This window comes from Schistocerca gregaria, chromosome 7 (genome assembly GCF_023897955.1).
Source record: "Schistocerca gregaria isolate iqSchGreg1 chromosome 7, iqSchGreg1.2, whole genome shotgun sequence".
Classification (NCBI taxonomy): Eukaryota; Metazoa; Arthropoda; class Insecta; order Orthoptera; family Acrididae; genus Schistocerca; species Schistocerca gregaria.
The window spans coordinates 497711898-497739724 of NC_064926.1; the positions used below are offsets into that span (position 1 = coordinate 497711898).

At 40.4% G+C, this 27827-nt stretch overlaps 1 protein-coding gene across 4 annotated transcripts in view; it reads left to right on the forward strand.

Moving 5' to 3' along the window:
- LOC126281182 (alpha-N-acetylgalactosaminidase) overlaps positions 1 to 27827 on the forward strand; it is a 123287-nt gene that overhangs the window by 50708 nt on the left and 44752 nt on the right. For all 4 annotated transcript variants that reach the window (XM_049979882.1, XM_049979880.1, XM_049979881.1 and 1 more), the window contains one exon: positions 12872 to 13046. In XM_049979882.1, the coding sequence (XP_049835839.1) occupies positions 12872 to 13046 (175 nt within the window). The remainder of the gene's footprint in view (positions 1 to 12871; positions 13047 to 27827) is intronic.

Consider the following 27827-nt stretch of genomic DNA (forward strand, 5'->3'; position numbering starts at 1 on the left):
TTTATCATTCACAATGGTGCATTGTAAATTGGTTTCCCAGTTTTCATTGCCTAATCCCCCTCTTAAGTTTAGTATAATTAAAGTTTCTTTTGTTTGTAAATGTATCAGTTTTAGTTATATCTACATTCCCTACATCACTTTCCATAGTAAGGGCTCTGTAGTCAGATGTGTAACTTTCTACAGTGGTTGTTATATTCTCCTTTGTTATGTTTGTGGGAATGTGGTCAACGCATGTCTGTCTTTCTACAGAATTCTTGTAGGCTTTGAGTTTATGTTATAGTACTTGCACACTGAAGTATAACACAAATAATTATTGCTGTTATTTAAAGATTCTATGTTGATGTCTACAAACATAATGTTTTTTATAAGCTGATACCATCTCCAGCAGGTGCTCCACGCAATTGAAAATTCTTTAGTACTGCTTCCTAAAGCTGATATTGTATTAGCATGTTGTGGTCTTTAATACGTTATATTCAAGCTATGTCTAAGTTCCTCCAAGAACCGACAGAATATTCCATAAATGGAATTGTATCCATGTTTTGTGTCTTCAGTTCCCAAAAAAGAATCCCATAATTAAGAATTTAGCATGTGTCACCACAAGACATTGCCCGTCTCAAACTGATGATAAAACCATAAAAGCAAAATGTGTTGATGACATTCTTTTTGCCAGCAGCTTTCTGTGTTCATTTCATGATAATTGACAATCAATATTCATTCCTAAATACTTCATGCATGTTACACAAATAGCTGTTAATAAAACCATAGTGTATCGATAGTTATCGATCATCTATAGTTTTATAAACAGCTTTATAGCTGTGGTTGTAACAGTCTTTGTTTTACATGGTGGTTTGAAAGTGGGCTTCGCCCGAAACTAGTTACCGCTTAAATAAATATCTTTTACCGCAACCCAGGCTACAATTTTGTAGTAATAATAATGTTAGGATTTTTTGCTTAATTAATGATATTTGCACTAAATTTAAGGTTTAACTTCTACCAAGAAGTTGTGGAAGAATCCATAAATTTGTATCAAGTTTTTATTTTTGCACCTTCTGTATGAACATTTGAAGCATCCAGTTTGTCAACACAGACTGGATGTTTCACAAGTTCATGCATAAGGTGTTTGTCAGCAAAGTACATTGCATGTTTTGCATTCATATTTCATTTCATGATGCACATTCTGTTTCGAGCAGACTGCACATTTATGCCATGTCTGCGTTTCTTGGACTGGTCACTTGGAATGACATTTGGAAAGTGCCTCCCGGTAAAGCGAAGAGGATTCTCGTCATCAGAGCGTCTTCTTTTCCTATCTCTTCTCCGCTCTGTAGCAAATTTTTCCACAAGTTCTCGTACCAGACATAAATGAAAATCTGCTAATGATATTTTGCTCCCTGTCACCAAACTGTTAAGAGTGTGAGCATTCAGAACACACAGGTCCACAACCTGAAAAAAAAAAAAAACTTTTTGTACCATTTAACAGATTTATGCACAAATGCAACAGAGCTTAATAGCATATCGGAGTGGCCTACTGCTCCCACATGTGCACTGTAATCAACAACACATGGGGGCTTCATTACTTTTTTGCCCATCATGCTGTTTGTCTTTCTCGTGTCGCGCATTTCTATAGTGTTGCAGGTAGTCAGCATCAACACTTCTCTCTTTTCGTACCACTTGATGGCAAGCATTGCGTCAGTTGACATAAACTCAACTTCTCGTCGTTTCAGTTTCTTTTGTAGCGCCGGAAAGTTGTGCCTGTTCCTATGTACAGTACCGCATGCTGCTGTTCTCTGGTTGTGAAGCCAGAGGACCAAGGCTGGATTTGTATACCAATTGTCAACTTACAGGGTATGTCTTCATTCATGGTATGGTTTCATTAGTGTTGCCACAATATCACCAGATTTTTCCAAATTATGGACTTCAATTTCTGTTGTTGTGCCTGTGTATACAATGAAATCCAAGACATATGCAGTTTTACAGTTGCACAACACAAATGTTTTGATTCCAAATCTACTTCATTTCGAAGGAATGTATTGTTTAAAAGATAAGCGAACTTTGAACGATAATAGGCTTTCATCAGCACAGAGTTTTCTGAATGGATTAAATGCACTGTGCAACGCCACATGAACTGTACCAATTATTTTCCTAATTTTAAACAAACTGTCATCTCCACAATTGGCCAAGTTGCCACTAAAATGCAACATTCTCAAAATTAACATGAAATGGTCACGGGACATAACTTCGCCAAAAATTGGAGTACTCAGAAGTACATCTCTGGACCAATATTCCTTTATTCTCAACTTTTTAACACGGGCCGTGAGAAGCCAAATACCAATGAAGCTATACATTTCCTCAAAACCGTATCTTTCCAGGTGGATAGTCGAAAACAAACTGATTCTGACATATTTGCCATGGTGAAAGTGAAAAATAGGTTCATTTCAAGTGCTATAAATTTCAACAGATGTTCTGATAGAAATAGCATGAAAAAGGATAGAATGCTTGAATCAGGCACTAGTTGGCAATGATGTCCTGAAGATGAGTCATCAAATGGATGAAGTGCTGTACTGAAATCACGTTTTTACCAATCATATTTCTCATTCTCACTATGGCGTGGCCTTTTACGGATCAATTCGTCTTCACTTTAAGAATCTGAAGAAAAACTGCCCTGGCGAGCTCTACTAGGTTAAGTATGTGGAGGTGTATTACTAAGAGATTCTTCTGATGTTAAATATAGTTATCAACTGTTTAGGAAAGCTGATCCAGTTGCTGTAGAGACCTTTGTAAACCTTATCAAGGAATAAGAGTGGCAAGATGTTTATAGCGCTGATACAGTAGATGATAAATATAAAAGCTTTTCTCAAGATTTTTCTTGTGCTCTTTGAAAGTTGCTTTCCGTTAGAACATTCAAAACAGAGTACTAGCACAAACAGTCAGCCTGGGTGGCTGACTAGAGGGATAAGAATATCTTGTAGACAAAGGGGCAATTATATCAAAACGTTAGAAACAGGCAAAATATAAATGCAGCAGCCCATTACAAACAGTATTTAAGGTGCTTAAAAATGTTATTAGGTAGGCAAAAAGTATGTGGTATGCAGATAGAATAGCTAAGTCTCAGGATAAAATTAAAACCATATGGTCAGTCGTAAAGGAAGTGGCTGGTCTGCAGAGACCGGTCGAGGATATAGAATCAGTGCGTAGTGGGAATGTCCGTGTTTCTCATAAGTTGCGTATATGTACAGTATTTAATAATCACTTTCTGAATATAGCAGGTGAACTAAATAGAAACCTAGTTCCAACAGGGAATCACATAGCGCTCTTAGAAAAAAGTGTTCCGAGATTCTTACCTGCAATGCTCCTCCATGATACTGACAAGAGGGAGATTGAGTTAATAATTAAATCACTAAAGACCAAGAACTTTCATGGATATGACGGGGTATCTAGCAGAATACTGAAGTATTATTCTAGGTATGTTAGCCCAGTATTTAGCCATATCTGTAGCTTTTCCTTTAGGAGTGGTCAATTTCCTGTGACCGATTAAAGTACTTGGTAGTGAAGCCACTTTATAAAAAGGGAGACAGGGATCATGTTGACAATTTTAGACCTATTTCTGTGCCATCGGTGTTTGCTAAAGTTATCAAGAAGGTTGTATATACAAGGTTACTGGAGCATTTAAATTCACATAATTTGCTGTCAAATGTACAGTTTGGTTTTAGAGATGGTTTAACAACTGAAAATGCTATATTCTCTTTTCTCTGTGAGGTTTAGGACGGATTAAATAAAAGGTTGCGAACGCTAGGTGTTTTCTTTGATTTAACGAAGGCTTTTCACTGTGTTGACCACAAAATATTACTGCAGAAGTTGGACCATTATGGAGTAAGGGGAGTAGCTTACAATTGATTCGCTTCTTACTTTAAGAACAGAAAGACGAAGGTAATTCTCCGCAATATTGAGAGTGGTAATGATGTTCAGTCCCAATGGGGCACTGTTAAGTGGGGCGTTCCCCAAGGGTCGGTGCGGGGCCACTGCTGCTTCTTATTTATATAAATGATATACCTTCTAGTATTACAGGTGATTCAAAAATATTTCTGTTTGCTGATGACACCAGCTTGGTAGTGAAGGATCTTGTGTGTAATATTGAAACAGTATCAAATAATGTAGTTCATGAAATAAGTTTGTGGCTTGTGGAAAATAATTTGATGCTAAATCACAGTAAGACTCAGTTTTTACAGTTTCTAACTCGCAATTCAACAAGAACCGATATTTTGATCAGACAGAATGGGCATATTATAAGCGAGACGGAGCAGTTCAAGTTCCTAGGCATCGCGTAGATAGTAAGCTGTTGTGGAAATCCCACGTCCAGGATCTTGTTCAGAAACTAAATGCTGCTTTATTTACCATTAGAACAGTATCTGAAATAAGTGACAGTTCAACATGAAAAGTAGTCTACTTCGCATATTTTCATACACTTATGTCATATGGTATTATTTTGTGGGGTAATTCTTCTGATTATAAAAGGGTATTTTTGGCTCAAGAACGGGCTGTTCGAGCTATATGTGGTGCAAGTTCGAGAAACTCTTGTCGACCCCTATTCAATAGCCTGGGAATTCTGACATTGCCCTCACAGTATATATTTTCTTAAATGTCATTTGTTGTTAGCAATATTACTCTATTCCCAAGAGTTAGCAGCTTTCACTCAGTTAATACTAGGCAGAAATCAAATCTACATGTGGAATGTACTTCCTTGACTCTTGTGCAAAAAGGAGTGCAGTATTCTGCTGCATCAATTTTCAATAAGCTACCACAAGAACTCAAAAATCTTGGCAATAGCCCAAACTCAAAAGAGTCTAAACTGAAGGGTTTTCTCATGGCTCACTCCTTCTATTCTGTCGAGGAGCTCCTGGAATAGCTAAAAAATTAAGCAATTTCCAGTGTTACATTGTTGATTTTTCTTTATTTAAACTTAAGACTTATCGCCTGAATATGTTTTTTATATTTCATTTTATCTGTTTCTACTATCGTGTTATAATTCCATGTATTGACACGTTCCATGACCATGGAGACTTCTCCTTAATTTGGTCCCACGGAACAATAAATATATAAATAAATAAAATAAATTAATCTTCATTATCACTACATTCATTGAAGATGCCACACTCACTGTCACTCCTTGTCAGTATCTCCAGTATCTTTTCGTCAGTGCAACGATGCCTATGTGCCATTTGTCTGTGGAACTCAAAAGTGACAGTACTCTAAAAATCCTGATGAAATGGCAGATAGCTGAACAACACCACAGAAGCAGAATGCAGAAGATCAAACGAACCAGCTAGCACGAATGTCGAACAGCAACTGCAAAATCTATAGCAGAGTGTTTCCCAGATAGTAGGGACAGTGGCACAGAATACATCCATCCCAGGGAGTGCACGGGACAAAACAACTTGCGACGGGCTGGCATGCAGCCCTGAGGGGCTATTGATGTCCACAGGCCCACAGGCAGTGGAACTGGCTGCGGTGTAAGCCAGCATTAGAACTCCAGTACCGGCCAGGCCGCGCGAAGAATGCCATCTACAGGGCCCACAGGAAAGCCCACATCGGCACAAACAACGTCCGCAGCACCCGCGGCAAGGTGGAGCGCCACAGCATATCACGTCTGCAGTACTCAAAGAGTTAATTTCCATTTTCCATTCTCATATTTAGATGTCCATTTCAACCCTCCTATATTTCAAAGGTCCAAGAAAAAAAAGAAAATAATAATAAGATATCTACATTATTATTATTAATTGTATAATGATTTGCCTTGTGTAAATGGCAGTACACTGATTGCTCAAGATAGCAGGCTGGAGAAACGACAACTAATCTGTAGCAACAGCAATAGATATATGCAGCACAAACTAATTATTGGATCTATGAACAAGTTCACATCTTTTTTTCATAAAAAGTTTAATAAACACTACAGATACACATAACTGAGATTTTATTGGTGACTAATATATTCTACCTCACTGTTTACATCAGTTTGCCAATGCGGGGGTAACTTTTTGATTCGACGACTGTAGATATCACGTGGTTTTGAGGTGACGAACCCATTGAGCCATGTTTGGAACAAATTTTTTTCCAGAAGGAAGTGACTTGAAGGTTATTTGACAGAGAACGGAAAATGTGAAAATCTGAGGGCGCAAGATCAGGTGAGTAAGGATGGTCAGGAATGACCTCTCAGCCCAGCTCCTGTATAGAGTGTGTGTGTGTGTTTGTGTGTGTTTGTGTGTGTGTGTGTGTGTGTGTGTGTGTGTTTCGTAGTCCAACAGAATGTGGGCAAGTGTTATGGAGCAGCATCACTTCATGCAGTCTTCCTGTTTGCTGTTCTTGGCGTGTGTCTGGAAGACACCTTAGTTGGTAACAATAAATGTCAGCAGTGATGGTTACACTTGGGTAACTCAGTTTGTAGTACAACACACCGTCGTTGTTCCATGAGATGCTTAACATTATCTTTTGTGGATGTTTGGAGGACTTAGTACAGGGAGTTGTTGCTTTTGTTTGGACTCAACCATTCCATTCTTTTTCTTATGTTAGCACAAACACACTATTTCTCATCGCCACTAATGGTATGGGAAAACAGTAGTTAGTGTTGCTCACAAGCCAGTTAGATGATGTGTGAGCAGAGGTGCACATATGACCACCCATTCGTTTTTGTGATTTTGGTTTGGAGCATGTGGTACCAATACACCCTATTCTTGAATCTTTCCCATGCCAAGCGAATGTCACACAGTGGTGGAACGATCACAGATCATCATAATTGCCAGTTCTTGGTTACACTGAAGTGGATAATTGAGAATTAATGTGTTTAAATGATCTTCACCAAACCCCGTAGGTCTTCCTAATTGTAGAGAGTCGCTGATGTCAAAACAATCCTCCTTAAAATGAGAAAACCATTTTTTTGCCATTCTCTGATGCTCTGCCCAATGGCATTACCCCATATATGGCGCAAATGTTTCTGGCCGCCTCTATTGATCTCAAAACAAAAGAATATGTTGGCAGTGTTCTGATTTCTCCACTTGGCACTCCATTTTCTAGTGGCACAGCTCACCATACACCATCTCCAGATGACAAATACAGTATGTAAACTCAAAAACAATGAACTACAAATAAAAAATGGCATTGATAAATAAACTTGTAGCAGTCAAAATACCAACACACGAAACAAAATTGCCACGAACTTATGTACCAACCTAATAAATAAAAAACTGAAGATGTGTTGTTCAGTTTAAATGCTCTTAAACAGAAAAAATAACTACTCCTGCACAGGCCATGAAGGCCCAGTGGTACCGACTGGCCGCCGTATCATCCTCAGCCCACAGGCATCACTGATGCGGATATGGAGAGGCATTTGTCAGTACACCGCTCTTCCGACCGTATGTCAGTTTCAGAGACCAGAGTCGCTACTTCTCAATCAAGTAATTCCTCAATTTGCCTCACAAGGGCTGAGTGCACCTCGCTTGCCAACAGCGTTCGGCAGACCAGATGGTCGCCCATCAAAGTGCTAACCCAGCCCGACAGCGCTTAACTTCGGTGATCTGACAGGAACCGGTGTTACACTGCGGCGAGGCCATTGGCATAAACAGAACAATAAGTTAGTAAAATTTCTTGGTTTTCGTATTGACGAAAGACTTATATGGGATACTCATACAAGTAAGCTATTCAACAGACTCTCTAGGTTAATGTACCTGTTTAACGGTGCGAAAATAATATTTAAATGACAGTGAAGGCTTTTAGATGTACTGAGGGACTTGCACCATAATAATCTTGCTGGAATTAGTTTTAGGAACTAGTCGATACTAAGGAAAATAAAAATCAATTTAATCTTGGAACTCAGTACATCACCAACACATTAGAAATGCAGCTGCAGTTGACATGATGGACAACAGATTAGTAAAAATACACCACACCTATAAATATTTTAGCATTTTTTTATAGCAATCTCCCACCCCTACAGTATGTGTGAATAAATTTAAAAATAAAATTGGAAAATGGTTTAAGAGCAAAGAATACTGTGCACTGAAAGAATCTCATGGCAAAATAATAAGAACTTTGCTTTTATGAGATAATAAAATGCAGTATTACACAATACACAGTTTTAAACAAATCAACATGTAATGTGCAAAGTCTAGTGTCCAAACATTATGAATTCTCCAGCTGTATTCGTTTATTATTATAAATATACCAAAGTGATGTGTAAAGTCTAATGTATAAAGTATTTTTGTAATTGTGGTTGTGTTTAAACTTTGATGTCACTGACTTCTCAAAAACGCTCAAAGGTGAAGAAATCTGTTGTGTTCCTTGATGTCTATCCGTGACATGGATGGTGTAACCAACAGTGACCCAGTTGGTATTGGCAGATGAGCAAGCAAGAAATCCTTGTTGAAGCTGTAGCAAATGACTGGAGAAAACAGACTTCTGACAGTGTTGTATTACTGTCCTGGGGCTGGGAATAATGGATGTAGATATATTTGTCTTTGCAGGACGTTGTCTGGCCATTGCAGCCACCTCTTATGATGCTGTGAGTAGGATGTTTTTCAGAGCTTCAGCTGGTAGATCCTTGGCCTGTCAGGAAACCTAAACAGAGGTCTCAAAACAGTTATCATTGGATTTGTAGCTATACTAATGCATTGTGGTTGGAAGTGACAGACTATTGACCAGAAATAATTAATGTATCCATGGTGTAGCGGTACCGTCTTTGTTTCGTAATCATAACATCCTCAGTCCTGGGTGAGAGGAGCAGACAGAGTTTCAGGGAACTCTCTTGCCCTTGTGGTGGGAAACTGACTCTAAAATGCAGAATAATCAACAGTGATCGATGACATTGGGGATGCAAAAGGCAATGGAAACCACTTCATTAAAGACACATAACATGTATTCACAGGATATATGGGGCTTGTACTTAAATGTATCATGTTAATCTCTCCATTGGGAAAAGTTCCAGACTAGTCCCCCATTTATATCTCCAGGAGGGGACTGCCAAGGGGTAGATGACCATGCGGAAAAGCGTGAATAACCAATTAAAAGATAACATTTCATGAAGCAGGGTCTGGAATATCAGAAGTTTGAATGTGGTAGGGAAGCTAGAAAATCTGAAAAGGAAATGGTAAGACTCAGTCTAGGTATAGTGGGGGGGGGGGGGGTCAGTGAAATGATTTGGAAAGAAGACAAGGATTTCTGGTTACATGAGTATAGGGTAATATGGTATAACAGGAGTAGGATTTATTATGAATAGGAAGTTAGGACAGAGAATGAGTTACTGCAGACAATTCAATGATAGGGCTGTTCTCATCAGAATCAGCAGCAAAAGAACACCGACACCAATAGTTCAGCTGTACATGCAGACATTTCAAGCAGAAGATGAAGAGGTAGGGAAGGTATATGAGGCTATTGAACAGGTAATTCAGTAAGTAACCTGAGGTGAAAATATAATACTCATGAGGGATTCGAACATGGTTGTATAGGAAGGAGGAGAAGAAAGTATTACAGGAGAATATGGGCTTGGTTGTAGGAATGAGAGAGGAGAAAGACTTATTTAGTTCTGCAATAAATGTCATGTGGTAATAGTGAATACTCTGTTCAAGAACCACGAGAGAAGGATGTATACTTGAAAAAGCCCAGGAGATAGAGGAAGATTTCAGTTTGATTACATCATGATCACACAGACTGTAAGGTGTATCCAGGACCAGATATAGACTCAGTTTACAATTTAGTAGTGATGAGTCTTGGGTTAAAATTTAGAGACTGAAATCAATGGCAAAGAAGTGGGATATGGAAGTACTAAGGAATGAAGAGGTATGCTTGAAGTTCTCTGAGGCTACAGGTACTATTATAATGAATAGCTCAGTGGGTGGTTCAGTTGAAGAGGAATGAACATTTCTAAAAAGAGCAATTGCAGAAGTTGGAGGAAAAAAACATTGTTGCAGGAAGGGTAAGTGTGGAGAAAGCATGGGTAACAGAAGAAGTTGATTGACAAAAGAAGGAAGTACAAAAATGTTAAAGGGAAATTCAGGAAAGCAGAAATACAGGTCACTTAGGAATGAAATAAATAGGCAGTATGGGAAAGCTAAGGTGAACTGGCTACATGAAAAATGTGTAGAAATTGGAAAAGAAATGATTGTTTGAATGACTGACTAAACATATAGAAAATTCAGAACAATCTGAGGTGAAATTAAAACAAGGGCAGTAACATTTAAGAGTGTAAAGAGAATTCTACTATTAAATGCAGAGAAGAAAGGGGATATGTGGAAAGGGTACATTGAGGGTTTGTGTGAGAGGAGGACTTGTCTGAAGATGTGATAGAAGAAGAAACACGAGTCGATAGGGAAGAGATAGGGGATCCAGTATTAGAGTCAGAATTTAGAAGAGATTTGGAAGAATTAAAATCAAATAAGGCAGAAGGGATTGATAACATTCCATCGGAATTTTGAAAATCTTTGGGGGAAGTGGCAATGAAGCAATGATTCACATAGGTGTATAGGCTGTATGAGACTGGCGATACACCATCAGACTTTTGGAAAAATATCATCCACACAATTTAAAGATTCACCAGTGACGTTGCTATCCTCAGTGAAAGTGAAGAAGAATTACAGGCTCTATTGAATGGCATCTAATGAGTACAGAATATGGATTGATTGTTAATCAGAGAAAGGCGAAAGTAATGAGAAGTAGCAGAAATGAGAAGAGCGAGAAACTTAACATCATAATTGGTGGTCACAAAGTACATGAAGTTAAGGAATTCTGCTACCTAGCAGCAAGATAATCAGTGATGGACAGAGCAATGAGGACATAAAAAGCAGACCATCACTGGTAAAAATGGTATTCCTGGCCATGAGAAGTGTACTAGTATCAAATGTGGGTTTTAATTTGAGGAATAACTTGCTAAGAATGTACGTTTGCAGCACGTTGTTGTTTGGCAATGACACACAGATAGTGGGAAAACCAGAACAGAAGAGAATAGAAGCATTTGAGATGTGGTGCTACAGAAGAATGTTGAAAATTAGGTGGGCTCATAAAGGAAAGTTAAGCACCAGGATCTAACATGTGGTGGAAAATTGAAATGATTGTTACACCTGATAGAGCAAAAGGCTGCTGCAGGGCACTGTACTTCTTAAGTTGCATCCACACCAGTGTGCCTTGTGCAAACATGTGGTGCAAAGCAGTGCAGAATGGACTAAAGAGTTCATAGGTACACAGCAGTGTTCCAGTGAGCATGCACACTTGTGAAGGGAATTTCTAGGCTCTGTAAATGAATAAGTAGTCCAGTTTCAATGTATGAGTTTGAGCTGGTGACAAGGTTTTTGAAGTATAGATTATTGGTTAGTGTAACCGACATGTTGGGGCAGCACTAAACCAAGGCTGTGTGGAGAAGCATCTGCTGCCATATTTAGGATGCACAGGGAAGAAATGAGTAGGGCACACAGCTCAGAACAGTCAACATTTACAAGTGTTATGTTGTGTTTACACAGCTCTGTTAATAGAATGGAAATTGTGGGAGCATTCAGGTTGAACCATCAGAAGTAATTAAGGTTTGCCAGCTCGAAATGCAGTGTGTGTTGTGGGGTTCGGGGGCTGTTTAATGGTCTGCAGGTGTGACTCCATGCCAGTTTTTCACAGAACATGGTTCCAGCAACACTTTGCATGTGCCTCAGCTCTTGCAAAGTGGCAAAACTCATGCTGTAAGTGGCTATGGCTTCATGTCTATGACGAAGAAAGAGAAAGAGGGAGGAAGGGAGAGAGAGAAGAGGCAGTGTTTTTGGTACACAAGGAATTTGAACCAGAACATCAGATGATCAATGCAGAGTTAAACTGAGGTTGTTTTGAAATTGTTTCTGCTATATTGTGTTTTTGTCTAAAATTGTCGACAAATGAAAAAGTGTTGCACAGAATTGCCCTTCTGCATGTGGAAATTCTTGGTTGCAGTGACCAGTGCTCTTGAAAACTGAACATTATTCTTGTATGTCGGATGTAGAGACAACCTTTTGCTCTATTTCCCCAAAAGGCAAAGAAAGTCACAGAAAGGAAATGTCTTGCAGATTATAGTAGTGTTCTGAAATGTAAATTAAATTTATTTCTCCTTTGTAATTCCTTCTCTAACCCAGAAATTTGTATGAGCTGGTCAATTCCAACAGTGACTCATTGATATAATAGTCATAGGATATAACATTTTTTTGTTTTGTTAAGTGCACAATCTTCCATATCTGAACATTTAAAGCAAGTTGCCAATCTTGACACCGCTTTGAAATCTTTTCCAGGTCTAAATCAATATTCATGCAACTTCTTTCAGACAATACGTCTTTATAGATAACTGCACCATCTGCAGAAAATCTGCAGTTACTATTGATATTGTCCACAAAGTCATTAATATACTACATGAACAGTAATGGGGTCCCAACACGCTTCACTGGAGCAGTGTGTTGGGACACTTGCTGTTCATATTGTATGCTAATGACCTTGTGGACAATATTAATGTCAGATCTTGATAAGTAAAGTATAAATTATTTAAATGTATCTTTTTTAATAAATGTGTGCAATTGTCATAAAATTTATCGTGAATAGGACATATTATCTAGAATATGCAGCCAACAAACCAACAGGTAGCAATCCCTTTGTGGAAGAATCTTGTGAAAAGAAAATTATTATAATTAATCTGTGAATAAAGTAAATTTCATCATATGTAGGGACCTTTGATGTACTGTTCTCAGTAGGTAATTGAACATATGCTAATGATGAGTTGTTCAAACTATTTCCATGATAGTGACAAAGCTGTAATAAATTAGAAAATCTAACATTTGCATGAGGAGGGTCTTATTGACCGCTGTTCTAATTAATATTTCTTTCTGTTCAGTGAAAACTTATTCCGGACTATGACAGACCTCGTGGTTTCCGAGGGCTATGCTGCGCTAGGATATGAATTTATAAACATTGATGACTGCTGGTTGGAGAAAGAGAGGAGTTTGAGTGGACAGCTTGTTCCTGATCGTAGCCGCTTTCCAAGTGGGCTTCATGATCTTTCAGACTATGTAAGTATATAATTTTAAACTGTAAATAAATTCTACTTCTAAACCTTGCAAAGGAAATTTATCTTCCCTTTCTTTAGCTTTAGCATATGGTACTGGTACAGACACACACACACACACACACACACACACACACACACACACACACACCTGTGCATCTATATTGTGCAGGCTGCTGGACACATAATGCTGTGGCTGCAGTTCACCAGATGGGCTGAGGACAGGGGCTGTGTCAGATGGGTTGGCTAGAGGGAGAAAGGGGGGGGGGGCAGAGCAGGAAGAGTTGGTTGGGGATATGTAGCTAGTGGCTTGGAGCAAGATGAGAGGTGTGAAAAATAGGAGCAGTGATAGGTGCGTGGGCTAGACATGTGACACACAGGTACTAAGGTCAGTGAGCTGCAGCATGTCGATTGGAAGCGAGTGACAGGAGAGAGGGACTGAAACTGTTGAGTAGAGGACATGGGTACTATGGATTAGCAGAAGTTAAGGCCAGGAGGATTTACTCCTAAATATTCTCATCTCATCTGTTGTTCTTTCTGACTTCTGTAATAACATGAGAAAACATATGAAAAAGTGTAGAAATGTTTAAAATGTGGATTTTGTGTAGCCATTGTCTAATCATTTTTTACTTAATTACTAAAATTTTAGTTTGTGGAAGTTGAGAGTGATTATCACAATTCTGCAAATTTTCTCAAAGGACCATTTGTTGTATCACACGTACTTTTCTGCCATATGTTATATTTTCCTGTGGCTGTAATCAATGTAAAAGACCAGATGGATACAAGAAATTTTGGGTTTTTTCGTGTAAACAAAGACCCTTTACAGGCAATGTGTTTGTAATTTGTTCAGGAGGCACAAGTACATTTCTTTAAATTTTGTCCATGATTATTGGTGGGAAAGATATCACATTGTTACTTACGTGAAAAATAGATGAAAGTTAATTTTCATTCACAATTTATTGATTTATTGAAGATGCATGATATACTATTATGTTGGTATATAAGTTCATAGTATTTTTGTTTTGTATGTTGGTATTCCAGTTGCTGTAGGTTTGTTTATCAGCTGTTATTTTTTATTTGTAGTTCACTGTTGCTATTTGAGTTTATGTGTAGTCATTTTGTCATTTGAAGACTGTGAGTGGAGTTGTAGGTGCTAGAAAATGGTATGCCAAGCAGAGAAATGGGAACATTTGTGACATGTTCTTCTGGTTGAATGCAATAGAGGAGTGACGGTGGTGAAGGCAATCAGAAACATTTTCGCTGTGTATCGGGATAATGCCATTGGACAGAGCATGACAAGAAAATGGTTTTCTAATGTTGAGGAAGATCATTTTGACACTAGTGCCTCTAAATGTTCAGGGAGATCTCCAGGATTTGAAGAAGATCGTTTAAATGCATTAATCTACACTGTTCCACATCCTTGTACTTAAGAACTGGCAAAAGTGATCATTCCACCATTGTATGACTTTTGCATGCAGTGGGGAAGGTACAAAAATGTATGGGTATTGCATGCTCTAAACCAAAATCAAGGATCAGCAGGTGGCCATATGTTCATTTCTGCTTGCAAATCATCAATTGGCTCTTGAGCAACACTAACCATTCCTATTCTATATTATTACTGGTAACAAGGAGTGGTGTTTTTATGCTAACATAAGAAAAAGAAAGGAATGGTTGAGCACAAACAATGCAGCAACTCCATGTACAATGGCCTATGCGCATCCACAAAAGATGATGATAGGCTTCTGGTGGAACAGTGACAGTGTGGTGTACTAGAAATTGCTTTCCCAAGGTGCAACCATCACTGCTGACATTTATTGTCAACAACTGAGACATCTTGCAGATGCAGTTGAAGACCAACAACCAGGAAGACTGTGTGAAGTGATGCTACTCCATGATAACGTCTGCCCACATTCTCGTAGACTGACAAAACACAGTATACAGGAGTTGGGTTGGGAACTCATTTCATACCGTCATTATTCACCTGGTCTAGCACTCTCAGCTTATCACCCTTGCCGATCTCTATTGAACAATCTTCAAGGAACTTCCTTGCTGGATGAAAATGCACTCTGAACACGGGTCAACGAGTACTTCACCTCAAAGCCACATACAGTCATAGAATCAAAAACTTACCCCAGTATTGGCACAGATTGTAGTAATTAGTGAAGGAGAGTATATTATTAATGACTAGAGTCTCTGTTATGTTTATCTGCCGTGTTTATTAAACTTACAGAAAAACACTGTAAACTTATGCACCAACCCTATATTTACATCCCTAGGGGCTAATATTAAGACTTTTTACATGATTTTTTCATTAATATTAACTTTTGCTTTCCACTGGTCCTATTAAATGTGAACAGGTTAGCCAGTGATTTTTTTCCCCCCCTGTTCACATTTGTAAAATGGCAGCTTTCTGCAGATTTCATGGGTTAGTCATATGCTGCACATGTATATTAATTTTGAGACTGTCTTTATTAAGGAAAAAATAGTTATGTAAGGTCACAAATATAATTGTAGCTTATGGAAATGTTACATTCATTTAGCTTGTTTTCTGGGGAAAAAATGTTTTCCTTTTAATTTCTATATTCAATGAAACTGAATACTGTGCAAAAATAATTGTAATAAATGTGGTATGTGCACTACACTTCATTGTAGTTACCATGAGAACCAGTAAGAACAAGCATATAAAAATATTATTTGAGTGCTGATTTAACTTCTCTACAACTAAGCTGTTTACGCCCAATGTACTAAAAGTATAAGCATCAGTGAAAAACCAATGTAAAACACCTGAAGATGTGCCCCAAAGAATCCAAACGTGTCATGAATTTTCTGTATGTTGGTAGCTTGGTAAATTCTCTCTCTCTCTCTCTCTCTCTCTCTCTCTCTCTCTCTCTCTCTCTCTCTCTCTCCCTCAAAATATCTATCTCTGCCCCCCCCCCCCCCAATTTTATTCCATTCTTTACCTAAAGAATTTACTGCCAGCGATTTCATTGATCAGCACTGCATTGTCATGGGCTCTTCACTCTCTATGGCTAGCCTCAAATGAACTGTCCACACTAGCATCATGGGATGTCATATTTGATGGACCTCAGCAGAAGCCTGTGTGTCTTCTTGATCATTTAATTCATTTGGATCTCTGTCTCAAGACCAGTGATTCAGATTAGTGGAAATGAGAGTTTGGTATCAAACAACATAGTTATCTTTTGCTGTCTCACTATTAACCCATTGGCATACAATTCTTTTTATTCAGGTTGCCCTCCATGGGCATCGTGACACAGCAGTAAACTTATTTTTCAGCTGTTTTCCTCATATTTACAGCAATGTACTATAAGCTATATTAATGCATTCTATTTGTTGCAGTTCTCTATTACACTGTTGTCTGAATGTGATAAAGCTTAAAACACTTACCAACGTGTAGACAAATCTTGCACTCGTCCCCTGGCCCGAGGTATTCCTGCCCGTCATAAGTGGCGACTAGAAGGAGTCTCACATGTTTTGACCTTTATGTGATGGTCCCCTGTAGGGTTTGACCTCGATTTTTCAAAATTTTTCTGAAGCGCAAGCCATTTGGGAAAGGGTGCCTTGCATGGTGCATAGTGTCCATCATGTGCTGAGACCTCTCACATGCTTCGTTGACGTGAATCTGCACTTCCACTCATTCTTCAGCTGCTGTGCGAGGTCACCCTACTGGATGCATTTTCTTCAAACTCTCTGCAGTATTGCTTTCTGCACTGTCAACGATAATGGACTTCTTAGCTCGTTTGCACCTGATGTCCAGCACGATAGCCAGTCCGTTGTGTTAGGGCTGCCATGTACCCTGTTGGTTGTAGCCCCCTGACCACACAGGGATTGCTCTGCTGATACCTGTGCCGTTAACTCCCCACATATGCCAAGGAGTAGATGCCTGTCACCCTGGGCATCGGGACTCCCAGCAATGTCCATCCTGCCAGGTGGCCTTTGCAGCGGCTGGGTGGTGCCTGTGGGTAGGGCTGCTGGTCGGAGTGGGTGGTATCAGGGCGGATGACACACCATGAAGCTTAGTATGTCATCTCTTGCTGGTGTTCAATCTCCAGCAGTCTCTAAGTGGTCAAGGTCTAACTTCAATGCTAAGAAATACAATCCCAAACAGGGCCCCCCCCCCCTCCCCCCCCCTCTCCACCCGGTCACACCATGGGAGGAACGCCAAGCTAAGGATGGCAGCGTAGCTTATTCACCCCGGTACCTCGTATGTACAAGAGGTGATGGGGAAATCTCTCTTGTCAGTGAAACCTCAGTTTTTTGTGGAGCATTTAGAGGACTAGTTTGGGGAAGAGGAGGGCTTGTCCAAAATGCGCTCAGGGTCAGTCTTGATCAAAACGGCATACTCTGCCCAGTCACGGGCACTACTCACCTGTGACAAGCTGGGGGATTGATTGGCGACTCCATGGAGTGTTCTGTGCACTACGACCAAATAGTGGATAGAATTGGAAGGAGAATCAGCATTGGTTGTATTTTTTTGTTTTATTGTCTGCAAAATTGATTTTTGGTCACTTAGTGACCATCCTCAGTGCTGTAATATACAGCAATGAGGATGGTCACTAAGTGACCGAAAATCAATTTTGCGGACAATAAAACAAAAAAGTACAACCAATGCTGATTCTCCTTCCAATTCTAAAGCTGGGGGATGTTTCTGTTTCCATCACGCTCCATAAGAGCTTAAATATGGTCCAGGGTATCATATTTCACAGGGATCTTCTTTCTCAGTCTGACGATGAGCTGGGCACCAATTTAGAGCAGTGAGATGTCCATTTCCTCCGACGCATCCACTAGGGTCTAAGGGACAATCATGTTGCCACCGGTGCCTTTGTCTTGGCCTTCGAGGGTGACACATTACCTGAGAAGATCAAGGTGATGGTCTACTGCTGTGACATAAAGCCTTATATCCCTCCCCCAATGTCTTCTTTGACTCCTCTCGCCAGGAAGGAATCCCTTGGGTCACTCCCTTCCCAGATTCCTACCAGTAGCAAAGCTGACACCTGCCAGTGGCTGAAGCAACCACAGGTAGCTGGTCGTAGGGCTTCACGGTCTTCCTCAGTCGCTGAGACTGAATCAGTGAAGCCCTCCCAGCTGGACAAACCTAAGGAGCAGCGAGAGAAACCTAAAACTAAAAAGATTCCAAAGAACCAAGGCACTGTGGTGGTACCCACACCACCACTACCTACAAGCTCTGTGTCTGAGGATGAGTTAGAGATTATGGCATCTGCTGAGGACCTAGATCTTGCTCATCCTCCAGATGGTGCAGTACCCCTGCACATATTGGCTACACTGATCGATCAGCTCCCTAAAACTTTCCTACTTTTCGGAGGTTTAACGCGCATAACCCCTTGTGGGGTGATGCCCTGCTTACTGGCCGAGGTAGGGAGGTCAAAAATTTACTGTCACAACTCGACCTCTGCCTCTTAAATACAGGTGCCCCCACACATTTCAGTGTGGCACATGGCACATATTCAGCCATTGATATCTTGGTTTGCAGTCCTGGCCTTCTCCCATCTATCCACCGGAGAGCACGTGATGATCTGTGTAGTAGTGACCTCTGCCCCATCTTCTTGACACTCCCCTGGCGTCATGCCCATGGATGCCTACCCAGTTGGGCTTTAAACAAGACAGACTGGGAAGCCTTCACCTCTGCTGTCACCGCTGAATCTCCCCCACATGGCTCCATCGATGTTGTCATTGAGCAGGTCACTACAACAATCATTTCTGTGGCTGAAAACACTGTCCCTCGTTCTTTAGGGTGCCCCTGGCAAAAGACAGTCTCTCAGTGGGCACTGGAAGCCACTGAGGCAATTAAAGAGCGTTGGCGAGCTCTACAGCAACATAAGCAGTACCCTTCCCTAGAGCACCTAATAGCTTTTAAAGCGGCTCCATGCCCACGTTCGCCAGTGTATAAAACGATGGAAACAGGAGTGTTGGGAGACGTGCGTGTCGGCCATTGGGTGCTGTACGCCACCTTCCCAAGTCTGGATGAAGATCAGATGTCTTTTTCGGTACCAGACCCCAACAGGTGTCCCTGGTATTAACATCAGTGGTGTGTTATCTACCGATGTAGACATGATTGCCGAGCACTTTGCTGAGTACTATGCTCGAGCCTCTGCAACAGAGATCTAACCCCCTAGCCTTTCGTGCGCTCAAACGGCAGTTGAAAAGGGAAGTCCTCTCGTTCACTACACGCCACAGAGAACCCTATATCGCCCTATTTACAGAGTGGGAGTTCCTCAGTGCCCTTGCACATTGCCCTGACACAGCTCCTGCGCTGGATTGGATCCACAGTCAGATGATTAAACATATCTTGTCTGACTACAAGCGACATCTCCTCGTCGTCTTCAACCGGATCTGGTGCGATGGCGTCTTTCCATCGTAATGGTGGGAGAGCACCATTCCGGTGCTCAAACCTGGTCAAAACCCACTTGATGTGGATAGCTACCAGTCCATCAGCCTCACCAACTTCCATTGTAAGCTGCTGGAACATATGGTGTGTTGGTGGTTGGGTTGGGTCCTGTAGTCATGCGACCTACTGGCTACATGTCAGGACAGCTTCTATGAGGGTCGCTCTACCATAATAATCTTGTGTCTCTCGAGTCTGCCACCCGAACATCCTTTCCCAGACGCCAACATCTGGTTGCCATCTTTTTTTGACTTACATAAAGCATATGACATGACCTGCTGACATCCTATCCTTGCCACATTGTATAAGTCCCTGGGACCCGCTCACAAATTTTAAGCCAAACTTCCTGTCACTCTGTATTTTCCGTGTCCATTCAGAAGATTGGCATTCCGTAGGGCTCCGTATTGAGTGTCTCCATTTTTAATGGCTATTAACAGCCTAGCAGCAGCTGTAAGGCAGTCGGTCTCACCTTCTCTGTATGTGGTTGACTTCTGCATTTCGTACTGCTCCTCCAGTACTGGCGTTGCTGAGCGGCACCTACAGCAAGCCATTCACAAGGTGCAGTAATGGGCTCTAACCCACGGCTTCCAGTTTTCAGCTGCGAAGTCGTGTGTCATGCATTTCTGTTGGTGTCACACCATTCATCCAGAACCAGAACTTTACTGTAGTGGAGACACGTTGATTCTTAGAACTGGTTTTCAATGCCCTCCGCTGCCTGAGCAACACCAACTGGGGTGCAGATTGCTCTACGCTGCTGCAGCTTTACAGAGCCCTTGTTCAATCCCTCCTTGATTGTGGGAGTCTGGTTTACGGTTTGGCGGCATCCTTAGCATTGCGTTTACTTGACCAGTGCACTACTGTGGCATTCACCTAGCGATGGGAGCTTTTAGAACAAGTTCGGTGACCAGTGTCTTGGTGGAGGCCGGAATCCCTCCATTGAAGCTCAAGCAATTACGTTGCACACATTCATAGTTCTCCTGCGCATCTGAATTACTGTCTCCTTTTCCCAACCATGGCGGTTCATCTCCCACATTGGCGGCCCAGGTCAGGGCTTACGTTTGCGGCTTGTGTCCGGTCCCTTCTGTCTGAACTGGAGTCCTTTCTGCTACCACCTCTCCTCGAGGTCCGTTCACGTACACCTCCATGGTGTACACCTAGGCCACAGATTCTTCTGGATCTTTCGCATGGCCCTAAGGAATCCGTTAACCGTGCGGCTCTCCACTATCACTTCCTCTCAATTCTCGACATGTACCGGGGCCATGAAGTGGTGTACACTGATGGCTGGTGGTCACATAGGCTTTGCTTATGTTCATGGAGGACATACTAAACAGCACTCCTTGCTAGATGGCTGCAATGTTTTTACTGCAGAGCTGACGACCATATCTTGTGCTCTTGAGCACATCCGCTCATGCCCCGGTGAGTCATTTGTCCTGTGCACTGACTCCTTGAGCAGCCTACAAGCTATCGACCAGTGCCACCATCACCATCCTTTGGTTGCGCCCATTCAGGAGTCCATCTATGCCCTGGAATGGTCCCATTGTTCAGTGGTGTTTGTGTGGATCCCAGGACACGTCTGAATTCCAGGCAATGAACGTGCCGACAGGCTACGCAGAAACCGCTTCTGGAGAAGGGCATCTCTGAAACTGACATGCGTTCTGTCTTATGCCGCAGAGTTTTTTGGCTTTGGGAGATGGAATGGTCTGACAGTACGCACAACAAACTGCGTGTCATTAAGGAGACTATTAATGTGTGGAAGTCTTCCATGCAGTCCGATCACAGGGAATCAGTTGTCCTCTGCTGGCTCCACATTGGCCATACGTGATGTAATGGTACTTCAACTACCACACCTCCGCCAATACAAAGATATAATTCACGATCGCACACACAGAAGACCGCTGTGCCAGCGACCGATTTTTATAAATAATTTTGTTCCTTTTTTTTTTTACTTTTGCGTAAGTGTTTGTTTTTAACAACTAATTGATCTCTCTCTCTCTCTCTCTCTCTCTCTCTCTCTCTCTCTCTCTCTCTCGTCTTCATATGAAAGACGTGTATTTTTCGGCGCTGTGTTGAATGTGCTTTTGGGTGGAAATTAAAATTATATTACAAAGCGAGGTTGTTTCAGTAGTGATTCGAGGTGGTTATCGCCAAATTTGTAAATTGATCATGACAGTGACAACTTGAAGAAGTTTTCAATAGATGGAGAAAAGTGAAAGATGGGTGATCCTACAAGAGAAATTAGGAGGACAGCCATGAAGACTATATTGTAATTAGTACTGCATTTCCAGCAAGATTATAATGTAAATTTCAATTAGTATCTGATGCTATTTCCGTACAGTCGCTTTTTGTAGTGTTGCCGACCCGGTCTGCCATACACGGTCAAATTACAGCACGATCTCAACCAGTAATACGAAGTCCGCCTTATCCGTAACTTATTCTACCAAAATTCAAAACCCAATCAGATTTTCTATTTTTATATTTTCACGGCAGAACTCCAAAAAAAGGAAACACTACAGTGACTAACGTCCTCTGTCTTGAGGACCCACTTCGGTGTCGCTGTGCCTCACACATGACAGTCGTCCACCTCTTGCTGGACTGCCCCCTTGTAGTCACTCTGCGGTGGACTTTTAACTTTCCCAGCACCCTACCTTCAGTGTTGAGTGACTGTGCCTCAACAGCAGCTTTAGTTTCGTGTTTTATTTGTGAGAATGGGTTTTACCATTTGATCTAAGTTTGAATGCTTGTCCTCCACCCTAGTGCTTTTAGGGTGGGGGTTTTTAATGTGTTACAGAGTGGCTAGCTTCTCCTTTTTATTCTCATGGTCAGCCAGCCATGGTAATCTGCTCTCTTGTTTTGATCTCCTCTACATGTTTCTTGCTTCTCTCTGTGGTTTTCTTGTCCAATTTGCCCATTTTAGTGTTTGTTGCCCTTCTGTCATTCTTGTGGTTTCACCTTTCTGCCAGCTGTGTTTTGTATATCTCAGTTATTTTACTCCTACCCTTGTGAAATTATTTTAATCAGAATGGGGGACCAATGACCTAGCAGTCTCCCCCCCCCCCTCCTGCCCCCTCTCTTTTAAACCATCCAACCAACTTGCACTCGTCACAATCAAAGCAGGTTTCTCCATGCTATCCTCTGTTGTAACAGATCTTACATCTTCTGGACAGTGCTGCTTTTTTGTCAGTTGGGGTTATTTTTGTGGGAGAATGCTCGCAGTACCTTTCTGGTAGTCTTAATGGATTTGTTCCTTAGCCTTTACTTGGGCATCCACGAATCCTGTAACTCGGAAGTCAAATGTTTTTCAGCCAGATTGTGATGAAAACTCTGTGAACATCGTTGTTTTACTGGAGTTATCATGTAGTGTACCATACATGAATTGCATCGTTTATTTATTATTATTATTATTATTTTCTTTAAATATCCCTTAACACATCTTCTCAGAAGAGGATATGATGCTAAGCGTTGATCGTGTGCATTGACTCCACCCATTCCTTTGTTGTAATTGCTGATGCAGTTAGGTTTCAGCTTAGTCTATTTTTTCACAGATGCAAAAGTCAGTTTGCCTTTTTTCAGCATTGAGTTTGAGTTATTGAACTGTGTTGGCATGTTCTTCCTGTTTGATCTAATAGTTCCAACTGTGTAGGTCTTCCTCTCCAATAGCTGTAGAAACAAGCTGGGTGAACTATACCAATTATCCATATATATTGTTCTCCATTCTTCCAGTAAAGTCTCACACAAATCCAGAACAACTTTCTCGCTCAAGACCTGTATAAATTTTAAGTAACAGTATCCATTGTCAGATGAGCAGATTTTATATATTTTCAAATCAGATCTTCCCCTCTTTGAAGGGTTGTAGAGTACATATGTCAATCTACCCCTGAACTTCATCAAACTCTCATCGATACAAAAAAAAATAAATAAATAAATAAAATCCAGGCTTGTACACCCTCTGAAGCTTGTCAAGAAGAAGAGTAATATCTGATCTGACCTTCCTCAGTTTGTCACACTGTGTATCTACAGAATCAGTAGCGAAATAAAGCACCTTGAAATGGCTTTGAATCTCCTAAAAGGCATAGTTTTACCAAAAATAGGAGTTTGTATTATTTTTTTCTTCGACCAATTATCTTGTACAAAAGATTTCTTTGTATGGGACATATGAATGCAGAGTGCAGAATGGGCCTTCATCTCATTTCTGCCACAGGAAACCAGTGTGCTTTGTCAACCATTCTTACCTGTTCCGCATGTACAGTTGTTTCTGTGCACATTTCAGTAGCAAATAAATTTGTTTCCTAGACCACTGACTCCCAGAGCTGTAGTGTCAAAAACAGGACGAGTGAATAGTTAAATCTATCTTGCCTCCAGTGTTACTTTTGATAATGTAAGGATCATTGAAAACATTATCCCAGTTCCACTTATCAGTAACTGTCGATATACCTGTTGCCGGCTCTGCTACAGCATCTTGCTTGTCGAGGAAAAAAAATCTTCCTTGTCAACACGACGACTGCTGTCACTGTGTTCAGAATCTATTTCATCATCGTCACTCAAATCACTTTCTTCAAGATATAACATATTCTTTTGGCTTGGATCTCGTATGTATCATCTATGTTGCTTTACTCAATCTACAAAAACATGCCAACTTTGCATTATACCGTTAAGCTGCAGTTGAGCATTCTAAAAATAGAACCATCAGTAGGGCAGTACATGCCTATCCACTGGACAACATGTCAATTGCAAGGTGACAGCCATATCTGTCATTGTGCATAAATGCATGCGATCATAATGATGGGTACCTCCATCATTCTATGCCAATGGGTTGACTACTGTATTTTTTTGGTGACATTTCTCCTCTCTGCTCTTCTAACATATATTGCTTGTCTGCTTTTGATTTTGCACTTTGCATTATCTGTCTGCCTTACCGTCAGCATATGTATGTCCTGTGTTTTTATCATTTTAATAGTTTCTTGGTAATAAACTGCTATTACTTTATTCTTCCTTTCCTTCCCATCTCATTCCATTCATAATTCTCTCACCTGTTTTCTTTCTACCTGTTCTGCTGTTCTGCATGATTTCTTTTGTTTCAACTTTTGTATTTGATACATCAGTTGCCTGTGATTTAGTATTAAAATTTAAGATGTTATGACCAACTGCTTTGTCTAGTTCTTTTCTGGCAGTTCATTTGTTATGACTCAAATGAAGAAGTGGCATATCATTTCCTAGAAAACTTAGACATCTTTTTGTACTTACATTACTTGTAGTTCTCATTTACTCTGATGAAATAACTGATAAAAGATTCCAGTCATATGTTTTTTTCTTCTTACTTGTGTTTACTGATAACTTTTTTCATAAACTGGAAATAAAATGAGCTCTGTGAGTCACTGTTTGTATTGTTCCTTTGAACTTAATTTGTGTGTGTTACTTTTCTTATGTGAGTAACAGACTGTTGATATCTCATAATATTTACTTTATAGCATTTTGTGATTCATAGTTAAGGCAGGGATATTAGAAAGTGACCAGCTTTCTAAAATAGAGAACTTTTACATGTGTAAAATAATGATTATCAGGAGGATGAAACACATTAAAAATAACTACACTATTCAAAGTTAAACTGTTTTATTTGCAGCCTTCTTCAGATACTGACTCATTGCATTATTTATGTAAAATCTTAATCTACTCATGTCTGCAGCTGCATAACTACCTCAATATTTTACTGTTGTTATTGTTCGTAACTTTCTGTCAGTTTCACAACTGTCTCAGCATGCCAAACCATTTCACTTTATAAGGAGTTTTACAGTAACATCCTGTAACTGGAGTATATACAGCCTTGTAAATGTACAGGCACAACTGAAGTTAATACTTGAGTTTGTGAGGCCATAGTATACAGGGTGTTTAGGGAGGAAAGGTCAATATTTTACACAGTGATAGTACAAGTAATTCTGAACATAAAATGTTATATGAACATAGGTCCACAAATGCTTCGTTAAGGAAGTATGGCTATTGAAAGGAACTTTAATTCTGCAAAATTGGTGTGCACAGTGCGAACTTATATGCAACATGGCTGGACTGTAATGTGATTTTCTTCAAAACAATGTTACAGAGAAGTAGTTACGTTACACCTTTTTTTCATAATGTTTATTTACTTTGCATTTAGTACATACTGCATTGCAACATGCATGTTACATGTATTCAGTTGAAAAAGATGTACCACATCTTTTACAAACGGCTTTAATACTTGTCATACAGATGTTGTACAGTTCACAGAACAGCTTTGAATATCCCACCATGAACGTCAATGCACTTTTGCACTCTAGCAATAACAGGTTGTGTTGTTTGTTCAATTGCCTGTGATTGGTTCCTAATCAATTAAGCAGGTCATTGATGCGACAAAGCAGTTCATCTCGTGTATTTACCTTCACTTTGTGCACCTCTGATTTCATCCAAACCCATAAACAGAAATCTAAAGGTGTAAGGTCAGGTGACCTTGGAGGCCAGTTAATAGCACCACCATGGCCAATCAAGCAATAAGTATAGGTGCAGTTGAGACAGTTCGTCACACGTAAGTTAACATGTGTAGGGGCACAGTCGTGCTGAAACTACATTCCAGTTCACTTGGCTAAAGAAACGTCTTCCAGTAGTTCCACAAATGAATTTTTCAAAAAAATGCAGGTACCTCTCTCCCATCAATCACTGATAGATAATAAATGGACCTATCAAAAGGTTACTGATCATGCCGCACAAACATTTATGACAGAGCGAACTTGGAAATTGATACCCACTGAATCATGTGTATTTTCCCATCACAATCGATGGTTATTGTGTGTGCTGTTTTTCCATGTCGTGAAAACTGGGCTTCGTAAGTGAATAGCATGTATGGAAGCAAATGACTATTCTCAATTACCCAGTGACAGAATTGAAGTCATTGGGCATAGTCGCCAATGTGGAGATTTTGGACACGCTATATGTGAAATGGATACAGGGTTTCCGCATGTAGTGTTTCCCATACGCTTGTCTGTGGGACATTCATACGCAGTGACATTCTTCGTATGCTCGTACTGGGACTTCGCTCAACACTTGCAGTAATTTCTTCCTGCTCTTGCAAAGTTTGTTAACTTGCACACTCTGCTTGTAAGAGAGCCTGTTGCATGCAAAGTGATAAACACGTTGGTAAACACCCTGCGATCAGGTAATCATTGAGTTGGAAAGAGCCTGCGGTATTCTTCTCTTGCACTGGGCATTGTGGTAATTGCACTATGAATCAGGTTCGGGGGGGGGGGGGGGGGGGGGGGCAAAGGTGGTGTACTGGTTTTTCATCAGTTGACAGTCTGTGGAAGAAGTTAGCCCATATTGTCTGCTTCATTTTCAACACATCCTCGGCATTATTTCTAACAACCATCCCATAATACTGCTGTAGTTCATCAATCATTTCATCTGTCAGCTTGCCTCTTATGGTTTTACCATCAGAAAGTTTCTTGTCTCTCAAACTTTGTTTCAACTTCCTCAACCTGGTGCCCATCCTCTTCTGGACATTACCAACACATTCCAGTTTTGTGATAATCTTGTCACCATAAGGCTTATGTGAATACTACACTGTTATATGCTTTTGCATCTCTGTCACCTAAGAACTTATTGTAACACACTCCCCTTTCGTTCATAGATTGACTAAAAAGTTCAATAACTGCAGAGGCCCCCATGCCACCACTTGTTCCTTCATAATTTCTGTTGCAGATATGCCCCCCTTTGTTCCCTGATTTACACTTATAACAATGTTTGGTTAAAATCTGGAAATCTATTACCTTTCCAGTATCGACACTGGTCACCATAGCAACACAATTTTTAGAACTGTAGCCACGCTTCTACCAAGTGCCATCAAAAACTACTTGAATGTCAGTCATAGCATCATTTGTTTCAACAGCTTCATTTGGAGCACCCTTCGTTGACTCACATGCAACAGATTCCACAGCAGCTCCAGTAAATCCTGCATACCTGTTGATTTTACAAGGTGGGCGTAGCATATTCATCACAGCACACATTGTTTCTGCTGCAGGGTGTCCTTTACCAATGGCTCTCAATCCATAAAACCACCTAACACTTACTTCAAAATAATTATCTCTAAACTTATCAGAATTCCAAATTGAATGAGTATGTTTACAACTGCACAATTAATGCTAAGTTTCCTGGCTAGTCCCTTTGATACCTCACTGTCTTCATGAAAACTAACTGGCCCTCCACATATTTTACAACACACACATTCACCTAACACCCATATTAGGATGTGTAAATCTATGAGAATATAACCTAACCTACCATTTACATCACTTTCATTTTAAGGAAACTGTGTTTCACAATGTTTTATTTTAATCTTTGGAGGAC